Below are 25,000 nucleotides of genomic sequence, written 5' to 3'. Positions count from 1 at the left end.
CTCAACACAGTCACAGTTAAAGTCTCCACTGAATCGACTGAGTTGAACTGAGTCTTCGTGGAGTTCCCAGAATCACCGCCAGACACATAAATTTTCGTCCAGTTAGCTTCTTGAGTGATCGTGGCCGCCAGCCACGTCCATGAAATTTTTTAGGCAATCAGATGGTAAGACCGAAGTGAGATGAAGAGTCACTGTCCCTCACTATCAACCTTTCTTGCTTTTCCCTTTGACTCAACTGTCATTGTGAAGGTGCGTCTGGCTTGTGTGTGTGTGTGTGTGTGTGTGTGTGTGTGTGTGTGTGTGTCCTATACGCCACAAAAGGAGCATTATCTTCCTAATAGTCACACAGTTACTGACGCGTGATTCCACATGCATCTCACTTTTCATATTCACTGACATTTGAACGTGTTGTCTAGTACCGTAGCTTCTGGTCATGTAACTGAGACCTTCAGCTGGCTTCTTGGTCAATCCCCATAAGAATTAAGCACCACATTAAAAGTGTCACAGATCTCACTGTCCAGTTTTTTCTGTCCTAGACACAGTCCTCATTCATGAGTAAATTCCCCCCCCCCAAATATGATAATTTATCAGTTCTGTAATATAATAAACATATATAATAAACATTTTTTCTTCTAATTTATCCATAGGGAAAAAATACGAAAGAAAACAGCAATTTCATAAAATTCTCACTTACAATTTCGGAAAAATTAATTCTGAGACCGCAGTTAGTGTGACTTGCCTAAATAATATGAAATTTCTCTCTGGTTAAATTAAAAGCAGGAAATTAAATCCAGGGGGCATCTGTGCCTGTACTGAGATGTTTGTTACTCCCCGGAGGCTGCGGATATAACACTTGGCGACATTATTGCTCGGCTTGAGTACACTACCAACCAGACTTGGTCTCCCTTGGTACTCTCTGACAGGCTGTGGACACCTTGTAAACACGTCTGGTAATGATAGTAGACTGGATACTGACAGCACTGCCTAACAGACTGGAGACTGACAGTGCTGCCTAACAGACTGGATACTGACAGTGCTGCCTAACAGACTGGATACTGACAGTGCTGCCTAACAGACTGGATACTGACAGTGCTGCCTAACAGACTGGATACTGACAGTGCTGCCTAACAGACTGGAGACTGACAGTGCTGCCTAACAGACTGGAGACTGACAGTGCTGCCTAACAGACTGGATACTGACAGCACTGCCTAACAGACTGGAGACTGGCAGTGCTGCCTAACAGACTGGATACTGACAGCACTGCCTAACAGACTGGAGACTGACAGTGCTGCCTAACAGACTGGAGACTGACAGTGTTGCCTAACAGACTGGAGACTGACAGTGCTGCCTAACAGACAGGAGACTGACAGTGTTGCCTAACAGACTGGAGACTGACAGTGCTGCCTAACAGACTGGAGACTGACAGTGTTGCCTAACAGACTGGAGACTGACAGTGTTGTCTAACAGACTGGAGACTGACAGTGCTGCCTAACAGACTGGATACTGACAGTACTGCCTAACAGACTGGAGACTGACAGTGCTGCCTAACAGACTGGATACTTACAGCACTGCCTAACAGACTGGAGACTGACAGCACTGCCTAACAGACTGGAGACTGACAGTGCTGCCTAACAGACTGAAGACTGGCATCACTGCCTAACAGACTGGAGACTGACAGTGCTGCCTAACAGACTGGATACTGACAGTACTGCCTAACAGACTGGAGACTGACAGTGCTGCCTAACAGACTGGATACTGACAGCACTGCCTAACAGACTGGATACTGACAGCACTGCCTAACAGACTGGATACTGACAGCACTGCCTAACAGACTGGATACTGACAGCACTGCCTAACAGACTGGATACTGACAGCACTGCCTAACAGACTGAAGACTGACATCACTACCTAACAAACTAGGCCAAGTCTGTCTAACTCTCTGTTGTAATTAAAAACTCAGTTTAGACTCTGTTTTCTAAATATAACTTAGAGTCAAAACATTTATCTTGTTTCTGAGTAATCTTACAAAAGACTTTATTGGTTAGGAAGTCGTTGTATGAAAATGTTGAGTCTCGTGGATGTTATTGTCTAAGTTGGGAGGTTGTGTGTGTTTAACACACACACACAAATGAAATATCGAGCTGTCTGTCTCACTCTCTCCCCTCCTACCTCCCTCTCTCTCTCCCTCACTCTCACACACTCTCCCTCACTCTCTCTCTCTCTCTCCCCCACACTGTCTCACTATCGCCCTCCCATCTCTTTCCTTCACCCCTTCCTTTCTCCCCTTCCCTCGATCCATCCCTAATCCTCCCTCACTCTCCCTCTTTGTCCTCTCGCTCCCCCTTACTTCCCCTCACTCTTGCCATGGCTCCAACCCCTCAAACTACTGCAGGAAATTAAAGAGTACACGCTATTCAACCACGTCAACCAGTGTGCCCATCATATTTTAAGTCTTCAGCCTGAGATGCTATCGACGTGTTTCCATATCCCAGACAAGGGCAGTGATGGTGTCAGGTTTCCACTGGCCTAGGGAGATGTTTAAATTAAATGGTATTATTTTTATATCCGATTCGAATAATTTTTGCTGTATATACTATATATATATATATATATATATATATATATATATATATATATATATATATATATATATATATATATATATATATATATATTTTTTTTATTATATATATATATATATATATATATATATATATATATATATATATATATATATATATATATATATATGCAATAAGATCACAGTAAACAGGTGATTTCAAAATATGCAAAACAACCACTCTGAAAGAATAGAGAAATTCCAAGCGCATTCGTGACTACTCACATTATCAAGGAACTATGAAAGTGAAGCATCCAAGGAAGCTATATAAGGGGTCGGCCAGCACCTCACTATCAGATCCCACAACCGTTAAACACGTGACGCGCGGCGAGCCAACTTGGATAGGTCCTTTGCAAAACTCACCCCCAAGCTATTTATTTGTCCAGTGTATTATTAAATTCTACCCAAATTCTATTAATTATAAATGGATCTAATTTATATAAACCAAAGGAAATATTCATATTATTGTCAAAACTGCTTTTTATGAAACAAGATTCAATTATATTCCTGTCGACCATGGACTTGCTTGATACTACTTTCTCAACTTTTTGAAAATCAATTGGATGGTTAAAATCTCTTACATGAAGATTCAAGCAAGTCCATGGTCGACAGGAATATAATTGAATCTTGGTTTATATAAATTAGATCCATTTATAATTAATAGAATTTGGGTAGAATTTAATAATACACTGGACAAATAAATAGCTTGGGGGTGAGTTTTGCAAAGGACCTGTCCAAGTTGGCTCGCAGTGCGTCACATGTTTAACCGTTGTGGGATCTGATAGTGAGGTGCTGGCCGACCCCTTATATAGCTTCCTTGGATGCTTCACTTTCATAGTTCCTTGATAATGTGAGTAGTCACGAAAGCGCTTGGAATTTCTCTATTCTTTCAGAGTGGCTGTTTTGCATATTCTGAAATCACCTGTTTACTGTGATCTTATATGCATATATATATATATATATATATATATATATATATATATATATATATATATATATAAGTAGTGAACTTTTCTACAGGGGGAGGAACTTCCGGTTTAGGCTTTTTCCTGGGCGAGGAACTTCCGGTTTGGGCCTTCTACAGAGCGAGGAACTTCCGGTCTAGGACCAGCAACTGGAGGGTCACCTTTTCACACCTAGGTGTTACTTCCGGTTTTGACCATGACCTCGCCCTCGAGACTACCTCACCCTTGACCCCCCAACCAATACCCCCCCCCCTTCGCGACCCCGCCGTCGCGCCGCGCGCCGCGCCCGCGCGCCCACCCGCGCGCCCCGCCACGCCCGCGCGCCCACCCGCGCGCCCGCCCGCGCCCTTCGCGAGCCCCGCCCGCGCCTTCTGCTGCGCCTTCTGCAGCGTCGTCCGGATCGCCCCCGCGCCTCGAATTTTTTTCCGATTTTTTTCGAATTTTTTTTGAATTTCATTTTCTTGTGCTCTCTATCTCCTCGGATCAAGTTTTTAAGGTTCCCCCTCTCACTTTCACCCCCATCCCAAAATGTCGCGCTATTACACAGTTTGTGGAGTCCCCCCGATGGGGGTTTCGAAATTCTCCATCTCCTTGGATCAAGGTTTTTTTTTTGGATTGTCCCTCCTTCCACCCCCCAATCCCAAAAATTTCTCAATATTACCAAGTTTTTGGATTCCCCCCTATGGGGTTTTCGAAATTCTCCAATTCCTTGGATCAAATTTTTGGGTACCCCTCCTTTCACCCCAAATTTTCTCGACAATACCATGACTCCATCTCCTCGGATCAAATTTTTGAGGTTCCCCCTCTCACTTTCACCCCCCATCCCAAAATTTCTCGAAATCAAATTCTCCATCTCCTTGGATCAAGTTTTTTGGGTACCCCTCCTTTCACCCCAAATTTTCTCGACAATACCATGACTCCATCTCCTCGGATCAAGTTTTTTGGATCCCCCCTATGGGGTTTTCGAAATTCTCCATCTCCTTGGATCAAATTTTTGGATTACCCCTCTCACTTTCACTCCCACCCCAAAATTTCTCGATAATACCAAGACTCCATCTCCTTGGATCAAGTTTTTTGGATTCCCCACTCTGGGGGTAAGCATGCTTACTACAGGTCTAAACATCTTCCCCTTATTATTTTAAAATGAACTAAAACCTTCCTCTCATTAAGTTAAATGAACTAAAAAAAAAAAAAAGCGTGTTTACTCGGCGGTCAGTGACGTCACACATACAAGCTAAATCTTGTCGACTTACCCCTATGTCAGTGACGTCACGCACACAGGCTGAATCATGACGACCCTTTAGTTCATTAAAGTTAATAAGGGGATATAGTACCTACATCATAGGGAAAACATTTTCATCATCAGAAAGTCACATTTTTGTTTCGTTAATACCCACAACAATCCAACAATTTCTTTACAACACAAGTCTAGACATTTTTTTAACTATTTCATCTCAGGTCACTCCCCCCCACGAAGTAACCTCCTCCCCACCCTCCCGAACCCTCACACTCCAACCAACACCTCACAATTTTCACTCATAACCCCCAATTTTTCTCGTTTTAACCCTTTTAGTTCATTAAAGTTAATAAGGGGATACAGTACATCAGAAAGTCACCACAACACTTATAACCACTTTTCGATAAATTCACTAGTCACAATTTTACATATTACGAAGTTAAATACGCACTTTTACTTTGAACACCTTCAAAACACTCTCTTAAATCATTTGAATACTCACAAAAATACCTTTATACATTTCCAAACAACACTGAAATACTCCAAAACATCATTCGAACACCCCCCAAAATCACCTCTGAATACTCCCAGAACACCTTCATAAGTACTCTTGCACATCATTTGAACACCTTCATAAGTACTCTCATAATCATTTGTACACCTTCAAAAAACACCTTTGAATACTCACATAAACACCCTTGAACACATTCAAAACACCTTTGAATAACCTCAAAACACCTTTGAACACCTTCAAAACACCCTTGAACACCCTTGATCACCTTCAAAAAAAACAACATTTGAACACACTCAAAACACCTTTAAACACCTTTGAACATTTCCAAACAACACTGAAACACTTCCAAAAACACCATTTGAGTACTCCCAAATACACCACTGAATACTAAAACACCACTGAATACACTCAAAACACCACCAAAATCACCATGAAACACTTCCAAAAAACACAATTTGAGTACTCCCAATTACACCACTGAATACTACTAAAACACCACTGAATTCAATCAAAAACACCCTTCAACACCTTCAAACACCCTTGAACACCTTCAAAACACTCTTGAACACTTTTCAAAAACACCTTTGAACATTTCCAATCAACACTGAAACACTTCCAAAAAAAAACACAATTTGAGTACTCCCAATTACACCACTGAATACTACTAAAACACCGCTGAATTCAATCAAAACACCCTTCAACACCTTCAAAACACCTTTGAACACCTTTGAACACCTTCAAAAAAAACAACATTTGAACACACTCAAAACACCTTTGAACACCTTTGAACATTTCCAAACAACACTGAAACACTTCCAAAAACACCATTTGAGTACTCCCAAATACACCACTGAATACTAAAACACCACTGAATACACACAAAACACCACCAAAATCACCATAAACTAAGATCAACACCCACATCCCACAACACCCACAACCCACAACACCCACATTTTTTTCTCGTTTTATCTAATTTCATCAGAAAGTCACAACACCCACACCCCCCATTTTTTTCTCGTTTTAACCCTTTTAGTTCATTAAAGTTAATAAGGGGACACACTACATCAGAAAAAGTCCCAACAACAACCCACTTATAACATTTTTTTTTCGGTATCTCTAGTTCGACAACAACACCCACAACACCCACATCCCACAACACCCATGAACATTTCCAAAACACTATTTGAGTACTCCCAATTACACCACTGATTACTACTAAAACACCGCTGAATTCAATCAAAACACCCTTCAACACCTTCAAACACCCCTGAACACCTTCAAAACACTCTTGAACACTTTTCAAAAACACCTTTGAACATTTCCAATCAACACTGAAACACGTCCAAAAACACCATTTGAGTACTCCCAATTACACCACTGATTACTACTAAAACACCGCTGAATTCAATCAAAACACCCTTCAACACCTTCAAACACCCTTGAACACACTCAAAACACCCTTCAACACCTTCAAAACACCTTTGAACACCTTCAAAACACCTTTGAACACATTCAAAACACTCTCATAATCATTTGAACACACTCAAAACACCTTTGAATAACCTCAAAACACCTTCGAACACCTTCAAAACACCCTTGAACACCCTTGATCACCTTCAAAAAAAACAACATTTGAACACACTCAAAACACCTTTGAACACCTTTGAACATTTCCAAACAACACTGAAACACTTCCAAAAACACCATTTGAGTACTCCCAAATACACCACTGAATACTAAAACACCACTGAATACACTCAAAACACCACCAAAATCACCATAAACTAAGATCAACACCCACATCCCACAACACCCACAACCCACAACACCCACAATTTTTTCTCGTTTTATCTAATTTCATCAGAAAGTCACAACACCCACACCCCCCATTTTTTTCTCGTTTTAACCCTTTTAGTTCATTAAAGTTAATAAGGGGCCACACTACATCAGAAAAAGTCACAAAAACAACCCACTTATAACGTCTTTTCGGTATCTCTAGTTCGACAACAACACCCACATCCCACATCACCCACATCCCACATCCCCCACACACACACACAGACACACACACACACACATCCCTAACCTAGCCTAACCTAACCTAACTTATCCTAACCTAACCTAACCTAACCTAACCTAACCTAACCTAACCTAACTTATCCTAACCTAGCCTAACCTAACCTAACCTTACCTAAATTATCCTAACCTAACCTAACCTAGCCTAACCTATCCTAACTTAACCTAACCTAACCTAACCGAACCTACCCTAACCTAACCTTACCTAACCTAACCTAGCCTAACCTAACCTAACCTAACTTAACCTAACCCAACCTAACCTAACCTAACCTAGCCTAACCTAACTTAACCTAACCTAACCTAACCTACCCTAACCTAACCTAACCTAACCTATCTTAACCTTACCTAACCTAACCTAACCTAACCTAGCCTAACCTAACTTAACCTAACCTAACCTAACCTACCCTAACCTAACCTAACCTAACCTATCTTAACCTTACCTAACCTAACCTAGCCGAACCTATCCTAACCTAACCTAAAATATATTGGAACACTTCCAAAATACATTAGAGTACTCCAGAATTACTTTGAACGACTCCATTTTTGGATATTTCCAAATTAGTTTTGAAAACTTTATCGTAAAATCGAACATTATTTTTCTTGTTGGTAAAACACACTCAATGGTAGAAATATTTACTCGATTTCCGAATAGAAGCACTGTCCTCGCTCTGAGAGACTCATTGTGGGTCACCCCAACACATGGTGTAATGCGCTTCACACCCAAGGTAGAACATAACACCTGCGTCAACTCAGGACAGACAGGCGCCATGTAATGCGGGTAACATCCAAGGTAGAAAATCATCTCTTTCCAGACCAACTGTCTATCCTAACCTAACCTAACCTAACCTAATTCCTAACCTAACCTAACCTCACCTAACCGAACCTAACCTATCTCCATCAATCACCTCTATCCTAACCTAACCTAACCCAACCTAACTCCATCAAACACCTCTATCCTAACCTAACCTAACCTATCCTAACCTAACCTAACTCCATCAAACACCTCGAATACTACCTAACTTAACCTAACCTAACCTTACCTAACCTACCGAACCCAACCTAACCTAACCTAACCTATCCTAACCTGTCCCAACCTAACCTATCCTAACCTATCCTAACCTAACCTAACCTAACCTAACCTAACTTATCCTATGCTAACCTAACCTAACTTATCCTAACCTAACCTATCCTAACCTAACCTAAACACTGACTAACTTTGAACCAACTCTGAACACCACTGATCTTCTTCAAAAATGCTCTGCACATCATTTGAACACCTTCAAAAAAACACCATCAAACACCTCCGAATACTCCCAAAAAACACTACTGATTACTACCAAATCACCACTGAATACTACCAATCACCGTCAAAATCACCAGAAACTAAGTTTAACATCACCATCTAACATCCTTTTTATAGAAATCCCCTCAAATCACTATAACCAAGAACTCCCTCCCCATTTGACGCATAAAAAAAAAAAGCATGAACACAAACCTAATACGCAAACACTTAGTACATGATCACCATCAACTGAAAACATATCTTGTACACACACATAATATAAGACAATCACCAACTACAATCACCCATGTTCACTTACCTCAAAATCACTAATATCACAGAAAACAATCATTTTTATAAACATTTCACACACAAAAAAAAAAAATCATATTTGACAATATCTAAGCGCACTCACCTCACTACCACCAACACACGATGTCTCACCTCACAGGACCGACAAAGCTCACCTCCAGTGACGTCACACTCCCATTGTGTTACTTGGTGGTTGGTAACATCACACCTAACCCCCCTTGTTTCAACCTATTGTACCCTACATTATCTAAGAACACTATATCCAACACGATTACCAGATTTTATGATCCCCAACACCAAGATCACAGAAAACACACATTTTTTATAATTATTCACACAAAAATCACGATCACCAATTCCATATCATGTTTACCGTCATCTATCAACACTAATCACCAAGATCACCAAAAAATCTAAGATCATGCATCTCAAAACTACTATGATCACTGAAAACACTTATTTTTTAAACATTCGCACAAAAATAAGACATTACACAAAAATACCACAACACTTCCACCAACATCTATAACATAACATGAGCACTATAACATATCACTATCACAAAAAAAAAAATAATACACAGACACCCACATATTATACATTTCAATTGCAAATTTAAGACATGAGACATACACACCAAATCTAAGACATTCACCTCCAACTAAGACATACACATCACCCCTAAAACTTCCTTCCTTATTCATTCCGTATATCTCCTAGAGCTGTTTTAACCCCGACGGATCCATCACGACGTAGGAGCCAGAGGAACCATCACCACTCCAACACCACCTACTACACTCTGGCTCCTACGTCGTGGTGGATCCGTCGGGGTTAAAACAGCTCTAGGAGATATACGGAATGAATAAGGAAGAAAGTTTTAGGGGTGATGTGTATGTCTTAGTTGGAGGTGAATGTCTTAGATTTGGTGTGTATGTCTCATGTCTTAAATTTGCAATTGAAATGTATAATATGTGGGTGTCTGTGTATTATTTTTTTTTTGTGATAGTGATATGTTATAGTGCTCATGTTATGTTATAGATGTTGGTGGAAGTGTTGTGGTATTTTTGTGTAATGTCTTATTTTTGTGCGAATGTTTAAAAAATAAGTGTTTTCAGTGATCATAGTAGTTTTGAGATGCATGATCTTAGATTTTTTGGTGATCTTGGTGATTAGTGTTGATAGATGACGGTAAACATGATATGGAATTGGTGATCGTGATTTTTGTGTGAATAATTATAAAAAATGTGTGTTTTCTGTGATCTTGGTGTTGGGGATCATAAAATCTGGTAATCGTGTTGGATATAGTGTTCTTAGATAATGTAGGGTACAATAGGTTGAAACAAGGGGGGTTAGGTGTGATGTTACCAACCACCAAGTAACACAATGGGAGTGTGACGTCACTGGAGGTGAGCTTTGTCGGTCCTGTGAGGTGAGACATCGTGTGTTGGTGGTAGTGAGGTGAGTGCGCTTAGATATTGTCAAATATGATTTTTTTTTTTTTGTGTGTGAAATGTTTATAAAAATGATTGTTTTCTGTGATATTAGTGATTTTGAGGTAAGTGAACATGGGTGATTGTAGTTGGTGATTGTCTTATATTATGTGTGTGTACAAGATATGTTTTCAGTTGATGGTGATCATGTACTAAGTGTTTGCGTATTAGGTTTGTGTTCATGCTTTTTTTTTTATGCGTCAAATGGGGAGGGAGTTCTTGGTTATAGTGATTTGAGGGGATTTCTATAAAAAGGATGTTAGATGGTGATGTTAAACTTAGTTTCTGGTGATTTTGACGGTGATTGGTAGTATTCAGTGGTGATTTGGTAGTAATCAGTAGTGTTTTTTGGGAGTATTCGGAGGTGTTTGATGGTGTTTTTTTGAAGGTGTTCAAATGATGTGCAGAGCATTTTTGAAGAAGATCAGTGGTGTTCAGAGTTGGTTCAAAGTTAGTCAGTGTTTAGGTTAGGTTAGGATAGGTTAGGTTAGGATAAGTTAGGTTAGGTTAGCATAGGATAAGTTAGGTTAGGTTAGGTTAGGTTAGGTTAGGATAGGTTAGGATAGGTTAGGTTGGGACAGGTTAGGATAGGTTAGGTTAGGTTAGGTTGGGTTCGGTAGGTTAGGTAAGGTTAGGTTAGGTTAAGTTAGGTAGTATTCGAGGTGTTTGATGGAGTTAGGTTAGGTTAGGATAGGTTAGGTTAGGTTAGGATAGAGGTGTTTGATGGAGTTAGGTTGGGTTAGGTTAGGTTAGGATAGAGGTGATTGATGGAGATAGGTTAGGTTCGGTTAGGTGAGGTTAGGTTAGGTTAGGAATTAGGTTAGGTTAGGTTAGGTTAGGATAGACAGTTGGTCTGGAAAGAGATGATTTTCTACCTTGGATGTTACCCGCATTACATGGCGCCTGTCTGTCCTGAGTTGACGCAGGTGTTATGTTCTACCTTGGGTGTGAAGCGCATTACACCATGTGTTGGGGTGACCCACAATGAGTCTCTCAGAGCGAGGACAGTGCTTCTATTCGGAAATCGAGTAAATATTTCTACCATTGAGTGTGTTTTACCAACAAGAAAAATAATGTTCGATTTTACGATAAAGTTTTCAAAACTAATTTGGAAATATCCAAAAATGGAGTCGTTCAAAGTAATTCTGGAGTACTCTAATGTATTTTGGAAGTGTTCCAATATATTTTAGGTTAGGTTAGGATAGGTTCGGCTAGGTTAGGTTAGGTAAGGTTAAGATAGGTTAGGTTAGGTTAGGTTAGGGTAGGTTAGGTTAGGTTAGGTTAAGTTAGGTTAGGCTAGGTTAGGTTAGGTTAGGTTAGGTAAGGTTAAGATAGGTTAGGTTAGGTTAGGTTAGGGTAGGTTAGGTTAGGTTAGGTTAAGTTAGGTTAGGCTAGGTTAGGTTAGGTTAGGTTGGGTTAGGTTAAGTTAGGTTAGGTTAGGTTAGGCTAGGTTAGGTTAGGTAAGGTTAGGTTAGGGTAGGTTCGGTTAGGTTAGGTTAGGTTAAGTTAGGATAGGTTAGGCTAGGTTAGGTTAGGTTAGGATAATTTAGGTAAGGTTAGGTTAGGTTAGGCTAGGTTAGGATAAGTTAGGTTAGGTTAGGTTAGGTTAGGTTAGGTTAGGTTAAGTTAGGTTAGGTTAGGCTAGGTTAGGGATGTGTGTGTGTGTGTGTCTGTGTGTGTGTGTGGGGGATGTGGGATGTGGGTGATGTGGGATGTGGGTGTTGTTGTCGAACTAGAGATACCGAAAAGACGTTATAAGTGGGTTGTTTTTGTGACTTTTTCTGATGTAGTGTGGCCCCTTATTAACTTTAATGAACTAAAAGGGTTAAAACGAGAAAAAAATGGGGGGTGTGGGTGTTGTGACTTTCTGATGAAATTAGATAAAACGAGAAAAAATTGTGGGTGTTGTGGGTTGTGGGTGTTGTGGGATGTGGGTGTTGATCTTAGTTTATGGTGATTTTGGTGGTGTTTTGAGTGTATTCAGTGGTGTTTTAGTATTCAGTGGTGTATTTGGGAGTACTCAAATGGTGTTTTTGGAAGTGTTTCAGTATTGTTTGGAAATGTTCAAAGGTGTTTTTGAGTGTGTTCAAATGTTGTTTTTTTTTGAAGGTGATCAAGGGTGTTCAAGGGTGTTTTGAAGGTGTTCGAAGGTGTTTTGAGGTTATTCAAAGGTGTTTTGAGTGTGTTCAAATGATTATGAGAGTGTTTTGAATGTGTTCAAATGATTATGAGAGTGTTTTGAATGTGTTCAAAGGTGCTTTGAAGGTGTTCAAAGGTGTTTTGAAGGTGTTGAAGGGTGTTTTGAGTGTGTTCAAGGGTGTTTGAAGGTGTTGAAGGGTGTTTTGATTGAATTCAGCGGTGTTTTAGTAGTAATCAGTGGTGTAATTGGGAGTACTCAAATGGTGTTTTTGGAAGTGTTTCAGTGTTGATTGGAAATGTTCAAAGGTGTTTTTGAAAAGTGTTCAAGAGTGTTTTGAAGGTGTTCAGGGGTGTTTGAAGGTGTTGAAGGGTGTTTTGATTGAATTCAGCGGTGTTTTAGTAGTAATCAGTGGTGTAATTGGGAGTACTCAAATAGTGTTTTGGAAATGTTCATGGGTGTTGTGGGATGTGGGTGTTGTGGGTGTTGTTGTCGAACTAGAGATACCGAAAAAAAAATGTTATAAGTGGGTTGTTGTTGGGACTTTTTCTGATGTAGTGTGTCCCCTTATTTAACTTTAATGAACTAAAAGGGTTAAAACGAGAAAAAAATGGGGGGTGTGGGTGTTGTGACTTTTCTGATGAAATTAGATAAAACGAGAAAAAAATGTGGGTGTTGTGGGTTGTGGGTGTTGTGGGATGTGGGTGTTGATCTTAGTTTATGGTGATTTTGGTGGTGTTTTGAGTGTATTCAGTGGTGTTTTAGTATTCAGTGGTGTATTTGGGAGTACTCAAATGGTGTTTTTGGAAGTGTTTCAGTGTTGTTTGGAAATGTTCAAAGGTGTTCAAAGGTGTTTTGAGTGTGTTCAAATGTTGTTTTTTTGAAGGTGTTCAAAGGTGTTCAAAGGTGTTTTGAAGGTGTTGAAGGGTGTTTTGATTGAATTCAGCGGTGTTTTAGTAGTATTCAGTGGTGTAATTGGGAGTACTCAAATTGTGTTTTTTTTTGGAAGTGTTTCAGTGTTGATTGGAAATGTTCAAAGGTGTTTTTGAAAAGTGTTCAAGAGTGTTTTGAAGGTGTTCAAGGGTGTTTGAAGGTGTTGAAGGGTGTTTTTTATTGAATTCAGTGGTGTTTTAGTAGTATTCAGTGGTGTAATTGGGAGTACTCAAATTGTGTTTTTTGGAAGTGTTTCATGGTGATTTTGGTGGTGTTTTGAGTGTATTCAGTGGTGTTTTAGTATTCAGTGGTGTATTTGGGAGTACTCAAATGGTGTTTTTGGAAGTGTTTCAGTGTTGTTTGGAAATGTTCAAAGGTGTTCAAAGGTGTTTTAAGTGTGTTCAAATGTTGTTTTGTTTTGAAGGTGTTCAAAGGTGTTTTGAGGTTATTCAAAGGTGTTTTGAAGGTGTTCAAGGGTGTTTATGTGAGTATTCAAAGGTGTTTTTTGAAGGTGTACAAATGATTATGAGAGTACTTATGAAGGTGTTCAAATGATGTGCAAGAGTACTTATGAAGGTGTTCTGGGAGTATTCAGAGGTGATTTTGGGGGGTGTTCGAATGATGTTTTGGAGTATTTCAGTGTTGTTTGGAAATGTATAAAGGTATTTTTGTGAGTATTCAAATGATTTAAGAGAGTGTTTTGAAGGTGTTCAAAGTAAAAGTGCGTATTTAACTTCGTAATATGTAAAATTGTGACTAGTGAATTTATCGAAAAGTGGTTATAAGTGTTGTGGTGACTTTCTGATGTACTGTATCCCCTTATTAACTTTAATGAACTAAAAGGGTTAAAACGAGAAAAATTGGGGGTTATGAGTGAAAATTGTGAGGTGTTGGTTGGAGTGTGAGGGTTCGGGAGGGTGGGGAGGAGGTTACTTCGTGGGGGGGAGTGACCTGAGATGAAATAGTTAAAAAAATGTCTAGACTTGTGTTGTAAAGAAATTGTTGGATTGTTATGGGTATTAACGAAACAAAAAATGTGACTTTTCTGATGATGAAAATGTTTTCCCTATGATGTAGGTACTATATCCCCTTATTAACTTTAATGAACTAAAGGGTCGTCATGATTCAGCCTGTGTGCGTGACGTCACTGACATAGGGGTAAGTCGACAAGATTTAGCTTGTATGTGTGACGTCACTGACCGCCGAGTAAACACGCTTTTTAGTTCATTTAACTTAATGAGAGGAAAACTTTTAGTTCATTTAACTTAATGAGAGGAAGGTTTTAGTTCATTTTAAAATAATAAGGGGAAGATGTTTAGACCTGTAGTAAGCATGCTTACCCCCAGAGTGGGGAATCCAAAAACTTGATCCAAGGAGATGGGGTCTTGGTATTATCGAGAAATTTTGGGGTGGGAGTGAAAGTGAGAGGGGTAATCCAAAAATTTGATCCAAGGAGATGGAGAATTTCGAAAACCCCATAGGGGGGATCCAAAAAACTTGATCCGAGGAGATGGAGTCATGGTATTGTCGAGAAAATTTGGGGTGAAAGGAGGGGTACCCAAAAAACTTGATCCAAGGAGATGGAGAATTTGATTTCGAGAAAATTTGGGATGGGGGGTGAAAGTGAGAGGGGGAACCTCAAAAATTTGATCCGAGGAGATGGAGTTATGGTATTGTCGAGAAAATTTGGGGTGAAAGGAGGGGTACCCAAAAATTTGATCCAAGGAAATGGAGAATTTCGAAAACCCCATAGGGGGGAATCCAAAAACTTGGTAATATTGAGAAATTTTTGGGATTGGGGGGTGGAAGGAGGGACAATCCAAAAAAAACCTTGATCCAAGGAGATGGAGAATTTCGAAACCCCCATAGGGGGGAATCCAAAAACTTGGTAATATCGAGAAATTTTGGGGATGGGGGTGAAAGTGAGAGGGGGAACCTTAAAAACTTGATCCGAGGAGATCATAAGAAAAAAAAATTCGAGGCGCGGGGGCGATCCGGACGACGCTGCAGAAGGCGCAGCAGAAGGCGCGGGCGGGGGCTCGCGAAGGGCGCGGGCGGGCGCGCGGGCGGGCGCGCGGGCGGGGCGGGGCGCGCGGGCGGGCGCGCGGGCGGGCGCGCGGGCGGGCGCGCGGGCGCGCGGGCGCGCGGGGCGGGGGTCGCGAAGGGGGGGGGTCGTGGGGCGGGGGTACTGGTTGGGGGGGTCAAGGGTGAGGTAGTCTCGAGGGCGAGGTCATGGTCAAAACCGGAAGTAACACCTAGGTGTGAAAAGGTGACCCTCCAGCCGCTGGTCCTAGACCGGTTACCTCGCTCAGCCGCACCCCTAAACCGGAAGTTCCTCGCTCAGGAAAAAGCCTAAACCGGAAGTTCCTTGCTCTGCCGCTTTTTTGACTACTTATATATATATATATATTCATAAACATAATTTTTTATTAATTTAAAGCAGCTTTACAAATTTAAACACTCAGTGCTTTTTATGTAATATTTAAAATCAAACAAATATTTCAATGTGTATTTTGTTGTATGTTTTAAGTGCTGTCGGCTGTGGGGAATTAAGATTTGAGTTTACTGAATGTTGAATTATGGTCGTGGGATGGGTGTGGGATGGGTGTGGGATGGGTGTGGGAGGGGTTGGGTGTACCTTAGCTAGGTTGGTGGCACACTGAGCGATACCACTCTAGCTACAGCAGGTCCATGGTTCGATCCTCGGTACGGGTGTAAACACCAGGATGTCCCTGTTCACCTAGCAGTAGACTAGGTACCTGAATGTTAGTGTACTGGTGTGGGTCGCATCCTGGGGAAAAACTGACCTAATTTGCCGGAAATGCTCTGCATAACAAGGGACTTTCTATATAGTAGTATGTCATTGATGTCAACTATGGTCTGTATAAGTTGTATCATATACTTGTAGAAATAAAGATTATTATTATTATTATTATTATTATTATTATTATTATTATTATTATTATTATTATTATTATTATTATTATTATTATTATTATTATTATTATTATTATTATTACGACACCTTAAACAGTATAATGTCATGGGAATTACTTTGGTTTAGTATACCAACAAGTAGAAGAAATAGACCGCAATATTTAGGTGTGTTTACTATGGAAACGTTTCGCCCACATGTGGATTCCTCAGTCCGGTGTCGAGGAAGCGAGGCGTCTCCATCACCAACAGTCACAAAGGTTACAAAGGTGTGTAATTGTTCAAGACCTGGGTACTGCCCTCCTCACTGCCCCTCCCTCGCTGCCCCTCCTCGCTGCCCCTCCCTCGCTGCCCCTCCTCGCTGCCCCTCCCTCGCTGCCCCTCCCTCGCTGCCCCTCCCTCGCTGCCCCTCCCTCGCTGCCCCTCCCTCGCTGCCCCTCCCTCACTCTCTGTGTCCGGAAATATTTGTTCCACAGAGAATAAAAAGGCACAATACCGTGACTGGAACAATACACAAATAACCCGCACTTAGGAGATAGGAGCTTACGACTACGACGTTTCGATCCGACTTGGGACCATTGACTAGCCACCTGCGTGACTAGTATTTTTTCGTTAGGTTCAGAATGATGTTTGCGAAATTATTGCATACACAAATTTTCGCTTGCCTTATTCGGCAAGAATAGCGTTCCTATTTAAGCTAAAATCGCAAGTCTTACCTATTGGTCAGGTCTGGGGAGTTTTGACCCAAGTGAGAGAGTACTTGTGGTTGGGGATCTCAATGCTAAAGTGGGAAAAAATATTGTAGAGGGATTAGTAGGTAAATTTGGGTGCCAGGGGTAAATGAAAATGGGGAGCCTTTAATTGATCTATATGTAGAAAGAGGGTTGGTAATAAGTAATACATATTTTATGAAAAAGAGGATAAATAAGTATACAATGTATGATGTAGCACGTAATGAAAGTAGTTTGTTAGATTATGTATTGGTGGATAAAAGGTTGTTGGGTAGGCTCCAGGATGTACACGTTCATAGAGGGGCAACTGATATATCGGATCATTATTTAGTTGTAGCTACAGTTAGGGTAAGAGGTAGATGGGGCAAAAGGAAAAGGGCAACAGTAACTAAGAGAGGGGTAGTTAGTTACTAAATGCTGTAAAGAGTTTTTGTGAAAATAGTGAGGTTCATGTTAAGGTGTGTAGGAGAGAGGGAGGTTCTCAGCAAAAGTAGGTTTTAGACAAGGATGTGTAATGTCACCATGGTTGTCTAACATATTTATAGCTGGGGCTGTTAAAGAAGTAAATGTTAGGGTGTTGGGGAGAGTGGTGAGATTAAATTATGGAGAATCAAATACAAAATGGGTGTTGACACAGTTACTTTTTGCTGATGATACTGTGCTTATGGGAGATTCTAAAGAAAAATTGCAAAGGTTAGTGGACGAGTTTGGGAGTGTGTAAAGGTAGAAAGTTGAAAGTGAACATAGATAAGAGTAAGGTGATGAAGGTATCAAACGATTTAGATAAAGGAAAATTGGATAGAAAATTGGAGAGAGGGAGTATGGAAGAAGTGGATGTTTTCAGATATTTAGGAGTTGACTTGTCAGTGGATGGGTTTATGAAGGATGAGGTTAACCATAGATTGATGAAGGAAAAAAGGTGAGTGCTGCGTTGAGGTATATGTGGAGACTAAAAACGTTATCCATGGAGGCAAAGAATGGAATGTACGAAAGTATAGTGGTAACAACACTCTTATATGGGTGTGAAGCTTGGGTTGTAAATGCTGCAGCAAGGAGGCTGCTGGAGGCAGTGGAGATGTCCTGTCTAAGAGCAATGTGCGGTGTAAATATTATGCAGAAAATTCGTAGTGTGGAAATTAGGAGGTGTGGAGTTACTGAAGGTATTAGTCAGAGGGCTGAAGAGGGATTGTTGAGGTGGTTTGGTCATTTAGAGAGAATGGAACAAATTAGAATGACTTGGAGAGCGTATAAAGCTGTTGGAGATGGAAGGTGGGGTAGGGGTCGTCCTCGAAAAGGTTGGAGGGAAGAGGTAAAAAAGGTTTTGTGGGTGAGGGGCTTGGACTTCTAGCAAGAGTGTGTGAGCGTTTTAGATAGGAGTGAATGGAGACGAACGGTTTTTGGGAACTGTCGAGCTGTTGGAGTGTGAGCAGGGTAATATTTTGTGAAGGGATTCAGGGAAACCGCTTAGCCGGACTTGAGTCCTGAAAATGGGAAGTACAATGCCTGCACTTTAAAGGAGAGGTTTGGGATATTGGCAGTTTGCAGGGATATCTAAACTGTCATATCTGTGCACCTCTGGGAAGACAGTGATTATGTATGAGTGATGGTGAAAGTATTGAATGATGATGAAAGTTTTTTCTTTCTTTTTGGGTTTTTCTATCTTTTTGGGTCACCCTGCCTCGGTGGGAGGCGACCAAGAGGGAGAGAGACAGAGAGAGAGACAGAGAGAGAGACAGAGAGAGAGACAGACAGACAGACAGACAGACAGACAGACAGACAGACAGACAGACAGACAGAGTGATAACACGATGACCAGCTATAGAAAATCATCAAATAGCCAGAAGTAGCAAGTATTAGAGTGGAGTGGTACATATACATATGAGAGTGATGTAAGACAGGAAATGTTCCAGAGGCCAGAGATATTTTAATGCAGGATAGGAATAGGTAGCAGAGTATCAGAATTTTGATCGGTACTCACCTGTCGGGTAGAAGTAGACAGTGGGATGTCCAAAAGTAGGGAGGGTGGGCGGCACGATGATCCTAGACTCCATCACACAGTGGTGGACACGACGGGAGAGAAGGTCAAAGGATGAACCAGCCCATGGTTGGTTGACGGCTACTCCACCTTTCCCCTGGTAACTTACCACTAGTTACACCACTAGCCACGCCACTAGCTACACCACTAGGTACACCACTAGCTACGCCACTAGCTACACCACTAGCTACGCCACTAGCTACACCACTACCTCTGCCCACGGCCATTCCTCGCCAGCTCATGTCACGAAGCGTTTGTAATGGCCCCCAGGCTGAGGGACATCTCTGGCGGTCCGCCTGCAGATAGGTCAACACTCCTGTAATATCAAAGGAAACTTTACTTTAACCATCAGGGAAGTGGATTGAATTAGTATTTTTTGCATAAAAAAAATATATGATTTTATTCCACGAGCCGCTTGAGATTATAAAGTCAGGATAAACCACGAAAGTCAGTCAATGTGACTTATTTCTAATGCAGAACTTAGGTTCTCTCCCCAGGATGTGATACATAAACACACTCTTATGTCCCTTACACTTCCCTGACATCTCCCTCGATATCTTCTGCAAAACATCCCTCAACGTCTTCCCCACCCTTCCCCTTACTTCTCTATCGTATGACTCTCTCGCTCCCTCTGCTGCAACTGTCTGCAACATTCCCTGTTTTCCTTGTTGCAACCAGCCCCTGGTGGTCCTGTAGCTCTAACACCACCACCACCACCACCACCACAACCACCACTACCACCACTACCACCACTACCACCACTACCACCACTACCACCACTACCACCACTACCACCACTACCACCACTACCACCTCTACCACCACTACCACCACTACCACCACTACCACCACTACCACCACTACCACCACTACCACCACTACCACCACTACCACCACTACCACCACTACCACCACTACCACCACTACCACCACTACCACCACTACCACCACTACCACCACTACCACCACTACCACTAGCACCTCTCGTTCCTGGACCAGCCAGAGGGAGCCAAATAATGTGGGGAATTAAATTGGGAAAGAAGTGGTGGTGGTGGGGAGGAGTGGTGGTGGTGGGGAGGAGTGGTGGTGATGGTGGGTAGAGGTAAGAGATGCAATACTGAGAGAGGCTGGGTAGGGAAGGACCAGCAAGGGGAGGCTAAGGGAGGGAGCAGAGAAATGGTGGCACTTACCATTATATTCCCTCCCCTTGAAGCCTCTGGGGAAAACTCCCATGAAACTTTTCTCTTCCACAATAATTACCAACAGTTTTCCTTGCAGACTAGTTGCAATAGAACCTGCCTAGCAGGAGTCTGCAACACTCCTGCAGTGCTTCTGCAGTGCTCCTCTGCCCTTGCGTTTTTATAAGAGCATAAGAACCAAAGAGCACTGCAGTAGACTAGGCTAGGCACGTCTAGGCACGTCTAGGCACGTCTAGGCACGTCTAGGCACGTCTAGGCACGGGCACCGACCGAGGGACTTGTATGTGATTCATCCAAATGCGAAATCGCCTTAGCCAACCAATCAGTACTCGAGGCCACGAGATCCATACTACCAGGATAGTCAACCACTGACCAACTAATAGCGTCCTGCTTGGAGCTCCGTCCCTGGGAATTAATGCCATTGACGTAATACTTAAGGAATACGAATAAGCACTCTAGACGCCCTTGACGCCTTGTATCTTCTAAGTGCTTAAGCCTTCGAAGGCTAGCATATTTCCTTCTATGTGCACTCTAAGATGACAGCCCTAGACTAAACGAAAACAAAAGTTGGCATTTATTAAGGTACTCATTCTTTCTGCAGAAGAAGGGTAGTGAACTAAGCTACTCTGTCAGTCAGACTAGGACGTATTGGTGTCTACAAGGCTTCACAGACAGCACTCTCTGCGATCCTGCCTTCTTGTGTGAAGTCCAGTGAAGTTGCGGCAGCTATTCTCCCCAAACACCTCAGTGAAAATGACGGGGCTGACGACCCACATTTCATTAATGGAGTCAGGCACCGGAATACTCTAACAAGCTCCTCAACAAGACCAGTTTCACCTAATAACTTTAAATAATTGTTCTTCTGTAGCCCAATAGTGGAGAATATAGGCTCACGAATGCTTCAGAGTTTCTTGGTAAAGCACAGAGCTCATCTTTTGTCATTGTTTAATATAAGTAATTCAGTAATGGAGACATACAAAGTTCCCTCTCTCTCTCACACACACACACACATACATACGTACATTCCATAGAGATGAGCCACTACTGCTGGGATTTTCTTCTAGTAAAACACCTCTTTATTGACTATCCTACGTCTCTGAGAAGGCACATACTTCCCTTCCAAGGTGTCCTTCAATGTCCTGAGACCCGCGTCAGGAAACACTTGTTCTGTTTCCTGACGAATCTTACCTAACCTAACCTGACATATGTACGTACATAAATAACCAGCACATAGGAGAAAGAAACTAATGACGACGTGTCGGTCCCACCAGGACCTTTAATTAGGCAATCGTCCTAGTCACACCGAAACGTCGTAAACGTTTCTCCTGTGTGAGGGGTTATCGACGTATTGTTCCAGTCATGGTATGGTGACCTCTTCTTCTTCATACACGCACACTAACCTGGCATACACACACACACTAACTTGGCATACAAGAACACTAACTTAGCATAAACACACACTAACTTGGTATACACGCACACTAACCTGATATACACACACACACTAACTTGGCATATACGCACACTAACCTGACATACACACACACACTAACTTGGCATATACGCACACTAACCTGACATACACACACACACTAACTTGGCATATACGCACACTAACCTGACATACACACACACACTAACTTGACATACACGCACACTAACCTGACATACACACACACACACACACTAACTTGGCATACACGCACACTAACCTGACATACACACACATACTAACTTGGCATACACACATACTAACTTGGCATACACACACACTAACTTGGCATACACACGCGCTAACCTGACATAAACACACACTAACCTGAAAAAAACACACACTAACATACACACACTAACCTGACATAAACACACACTAACACACACACTAACCTGACATACACACACACTAACATACACACACTAACCAGACATAAACACACACTAACATACACACACACTAACTATTCTTTTCTCTGAAAGTCCCGTAGTTATTATAAACTCCGCCAATGGCGTTTTAACTAAAACTGACCATTTACACTTTCTACGAGTAACTAAAACTGACCATTTACACTTTCTACGAGAGACTTTTTTCGCTCATAAAAAGGGTCTCCAGACCTCTGTTCCTAAATCTTTGCAGTCTAAGCAGCGCTGAATGTTCCACACAAGTGCGGGTAAAAATCTCTGTTACCTTCATGAAGCAGGATCGTGTACAGAAAAAAGGGCGTCTGTAAGATATTCATGGTGTACGTCTGGCTGGGTGAGCACGCAGGTTTTAAAGCAGCCCCGCTACGTATAGGGGAGGTGCGTTCATCACCCCAGACCGTGGGGGGAGGAGCCTGTGTCGGGGAGCTTGTGTGGTGGTGGAGCCTGTGTTGGGGAGCCTGTGTGGTGGTGGAGCCTCGCTTTTAATGTTTTCATCAGTACCAGAAAGAAAGGAAGGTGGGAGGGAGGCGAAGAATGAGGTAGGAAGTAGATAGTTTGTGTGTGTGTGTGTGTGTGTGTGTGTGTGTACTCACCTAATTGTACTCACCTAATTGTGGTTGCAGGGGTCGAGACTCAGCTCCTGGCCCCGCCTCTTCACTGATCGCTACTGGATCCTCTCTCTCTCTGCTTCCTGAGCTTTGTCATACCTCTTCTTAAAACTATGTATGGTTCCTGCCTCCACTACTTCACTTGCTAGGCTATTCCACTTGCTGACAACTCTATGACTGAAGAAATACTTCCTAACGTCCCTGTGACTCGTCTGAGTCTTCAGCTTCCAGTTGTGACCCCTTGTCCCTGTGTCCCCTCTCTGGAACATCCTATCTCTGTCCACCTTGTCTATTCCCCGCAGTATCTTATATGTCGTTATCATGTCTCCCCTGACCCTTCTGTCCTCCAGTGTCGTCAGTCCGATTTCCCTTAACCTTTCCTCGTACGACATTCCCTTGAGCTCTGGGACTAGCCTTGTTGCAAACCTTTGTACTTTCTCTAACTTCTTGACGTGCTTGACCAGGTGTGGGTTCCAGACTGGTGCTGCATACTCCAGTATGGGCCTAACATACACAGTGTACAGTGTCTTGAACGATTCCTTATTAAGGTGTGTGTGTGTGTGTGTGTGTGTGTGTGTGTGTGTGTGTGTGTGTGTGTGTGTGTGTGTATGTATGTGTGTGTGCGTTATTGTATGTGTGTGTGCTCACCTATTTGTTGTTGCAGAAGTTCGAGTCATAGCTCCTCTGTGCTTGTGAGAGAGGAGCGGTACTGAAGTTCACCTTCTCATAAACTACTGTGTCCTTGTCCAAACTCTTGTCCTCCTTTCTTCCTCTTAACTACGTACGACCAGTTTCACTAGTCATACCAATCCTTACAGCTCTGTACGGTATCTGTTTATGGGCTATATATCTTCATTTTCCCAACTCGCCCAGTAACATTTCAGTTTGGATCTCAATGCTCTTCTTTCATTAAGGAATTATGATGATTGCTTTCACCCCAGTCACAGCTTCATTCATCCCATGAATTACTGATGTCCTCAACAATTCTGTATCAAGAATTACTTATGGTACACGACTGTCCCTGTGGCGCTGTGTACAACACTAACCAGGAAGGCAGAAGAGCAACGTAATGCTGGAGGAGTATTTGTATCCAAGTGACAGAAGCTTTCATTCTTTTCCTTCGATCAGATCTCATTACTTCAAGTTCCCAAGGTGCTGTGTAATCCACTATGGGTGCGGAGATTTCCCGTTAATCCCTGTAATTTTACACTAATCAAGAAGGGAGGAGAACCCACATAGAGTTATTAACCCGAGGCTAAATTTTGTCTTCTCCATCCACGCTGAGAACTGCGATGAAAAATATTTAAGCGCATTAATCCTTACAAATGGATTACGCTGAGTTTGGCGTTGACTCCCCGTTCGCTGAAGTCCCGATTGATGATGTGTTGGAATTGATGTCAGATAACTTTTTTCACTAAGGTGTTTGAGGAGGTAGATCATGGTAATGAATATGATATTGTGTATATGGACTTCACTAAGGCTTTCGATAGAGTTCCACACTAGAGGCTATTGAGGAAACTTAGGGCACACGGAATAGGAGGAGAAATTTTTTCCTGGGTAGAGGCATGGCTGACAAATAGACAGCAGAGAGTTTGCATAAATGGGGAGAAATAAGAATGGGGGCACGTCACAAGCGGTGTTCCTCAGGGGTCAGTGTTGGGCCCGTTGTTGTTCACAATTTACATAAACGACATAGATGAGGGAATAAATAGCGACATAAGCAAATTTGCTGATGACACCAAAATAGGCCGTCCAATTCATTCTAATGAGGACATTAGAGCACTCCAGGATGATTTGAATAGACTGACGCAATGGTCGGAGAAGTGGCAGATGCAGTTTAACATTGACAAATGCAAAGTTCTAAATGTTGGACAGTTAAATAACCATGCCACATATAAAGTAAATAATGTAGATCTTAATACTACTGATTGCGAAAAGGATTTAGGAGTTCTGGTTAGCAGTAACCTAAAACCAAGACAACAGTGCATTAGTGTTCGCAATAAA

General features: G+C 41.9%; 1 protein-coding gene across 1 annotated transcript in view; it reads right to left on the bottom strand.

Annotated features, from left to right (window-relative positions):
* Positions 1–25,000, bottom strand: part of LOC128705741 (uncharacterized) — an 85,385-nt gene that overhangs the window by 46,134 nt on the left and 14,251 nt on the right. The window contains exon 3 of the mRNA XM_070098541.1: positions 19,213–19,585. Within this exon, the coding sequence (XP_069954642.1) occupies positions 19,213–19,285 (73 nt within the window). The 5' untranslated portion in view covers positions 19,286–19,585. The remainder of the gene's footprint in view (positions 1–19,212; positions 19,586–25,000) is intronic.

This window comes from Cherax quadricarinatus, chromosome 63, assembly GCF_038502225.1.
Source record: "Cherax quadricarinatus isolate ZL_2023a chromosome 63, ASM3850222v1, whole genome shotgun sequence".
Taxonomy (NCBI): Eukaryota; Metazoa; Arthropoda; class Malacostraca; order Decapoda; family Parastacidae; genus Cherax; species Cherax quadricarinatus.
The sequence above is the reverse complement of the archived record's forward strand: the minus strand, read 5'-3'. Positions and strand labels throughout refer to the sequence as shown.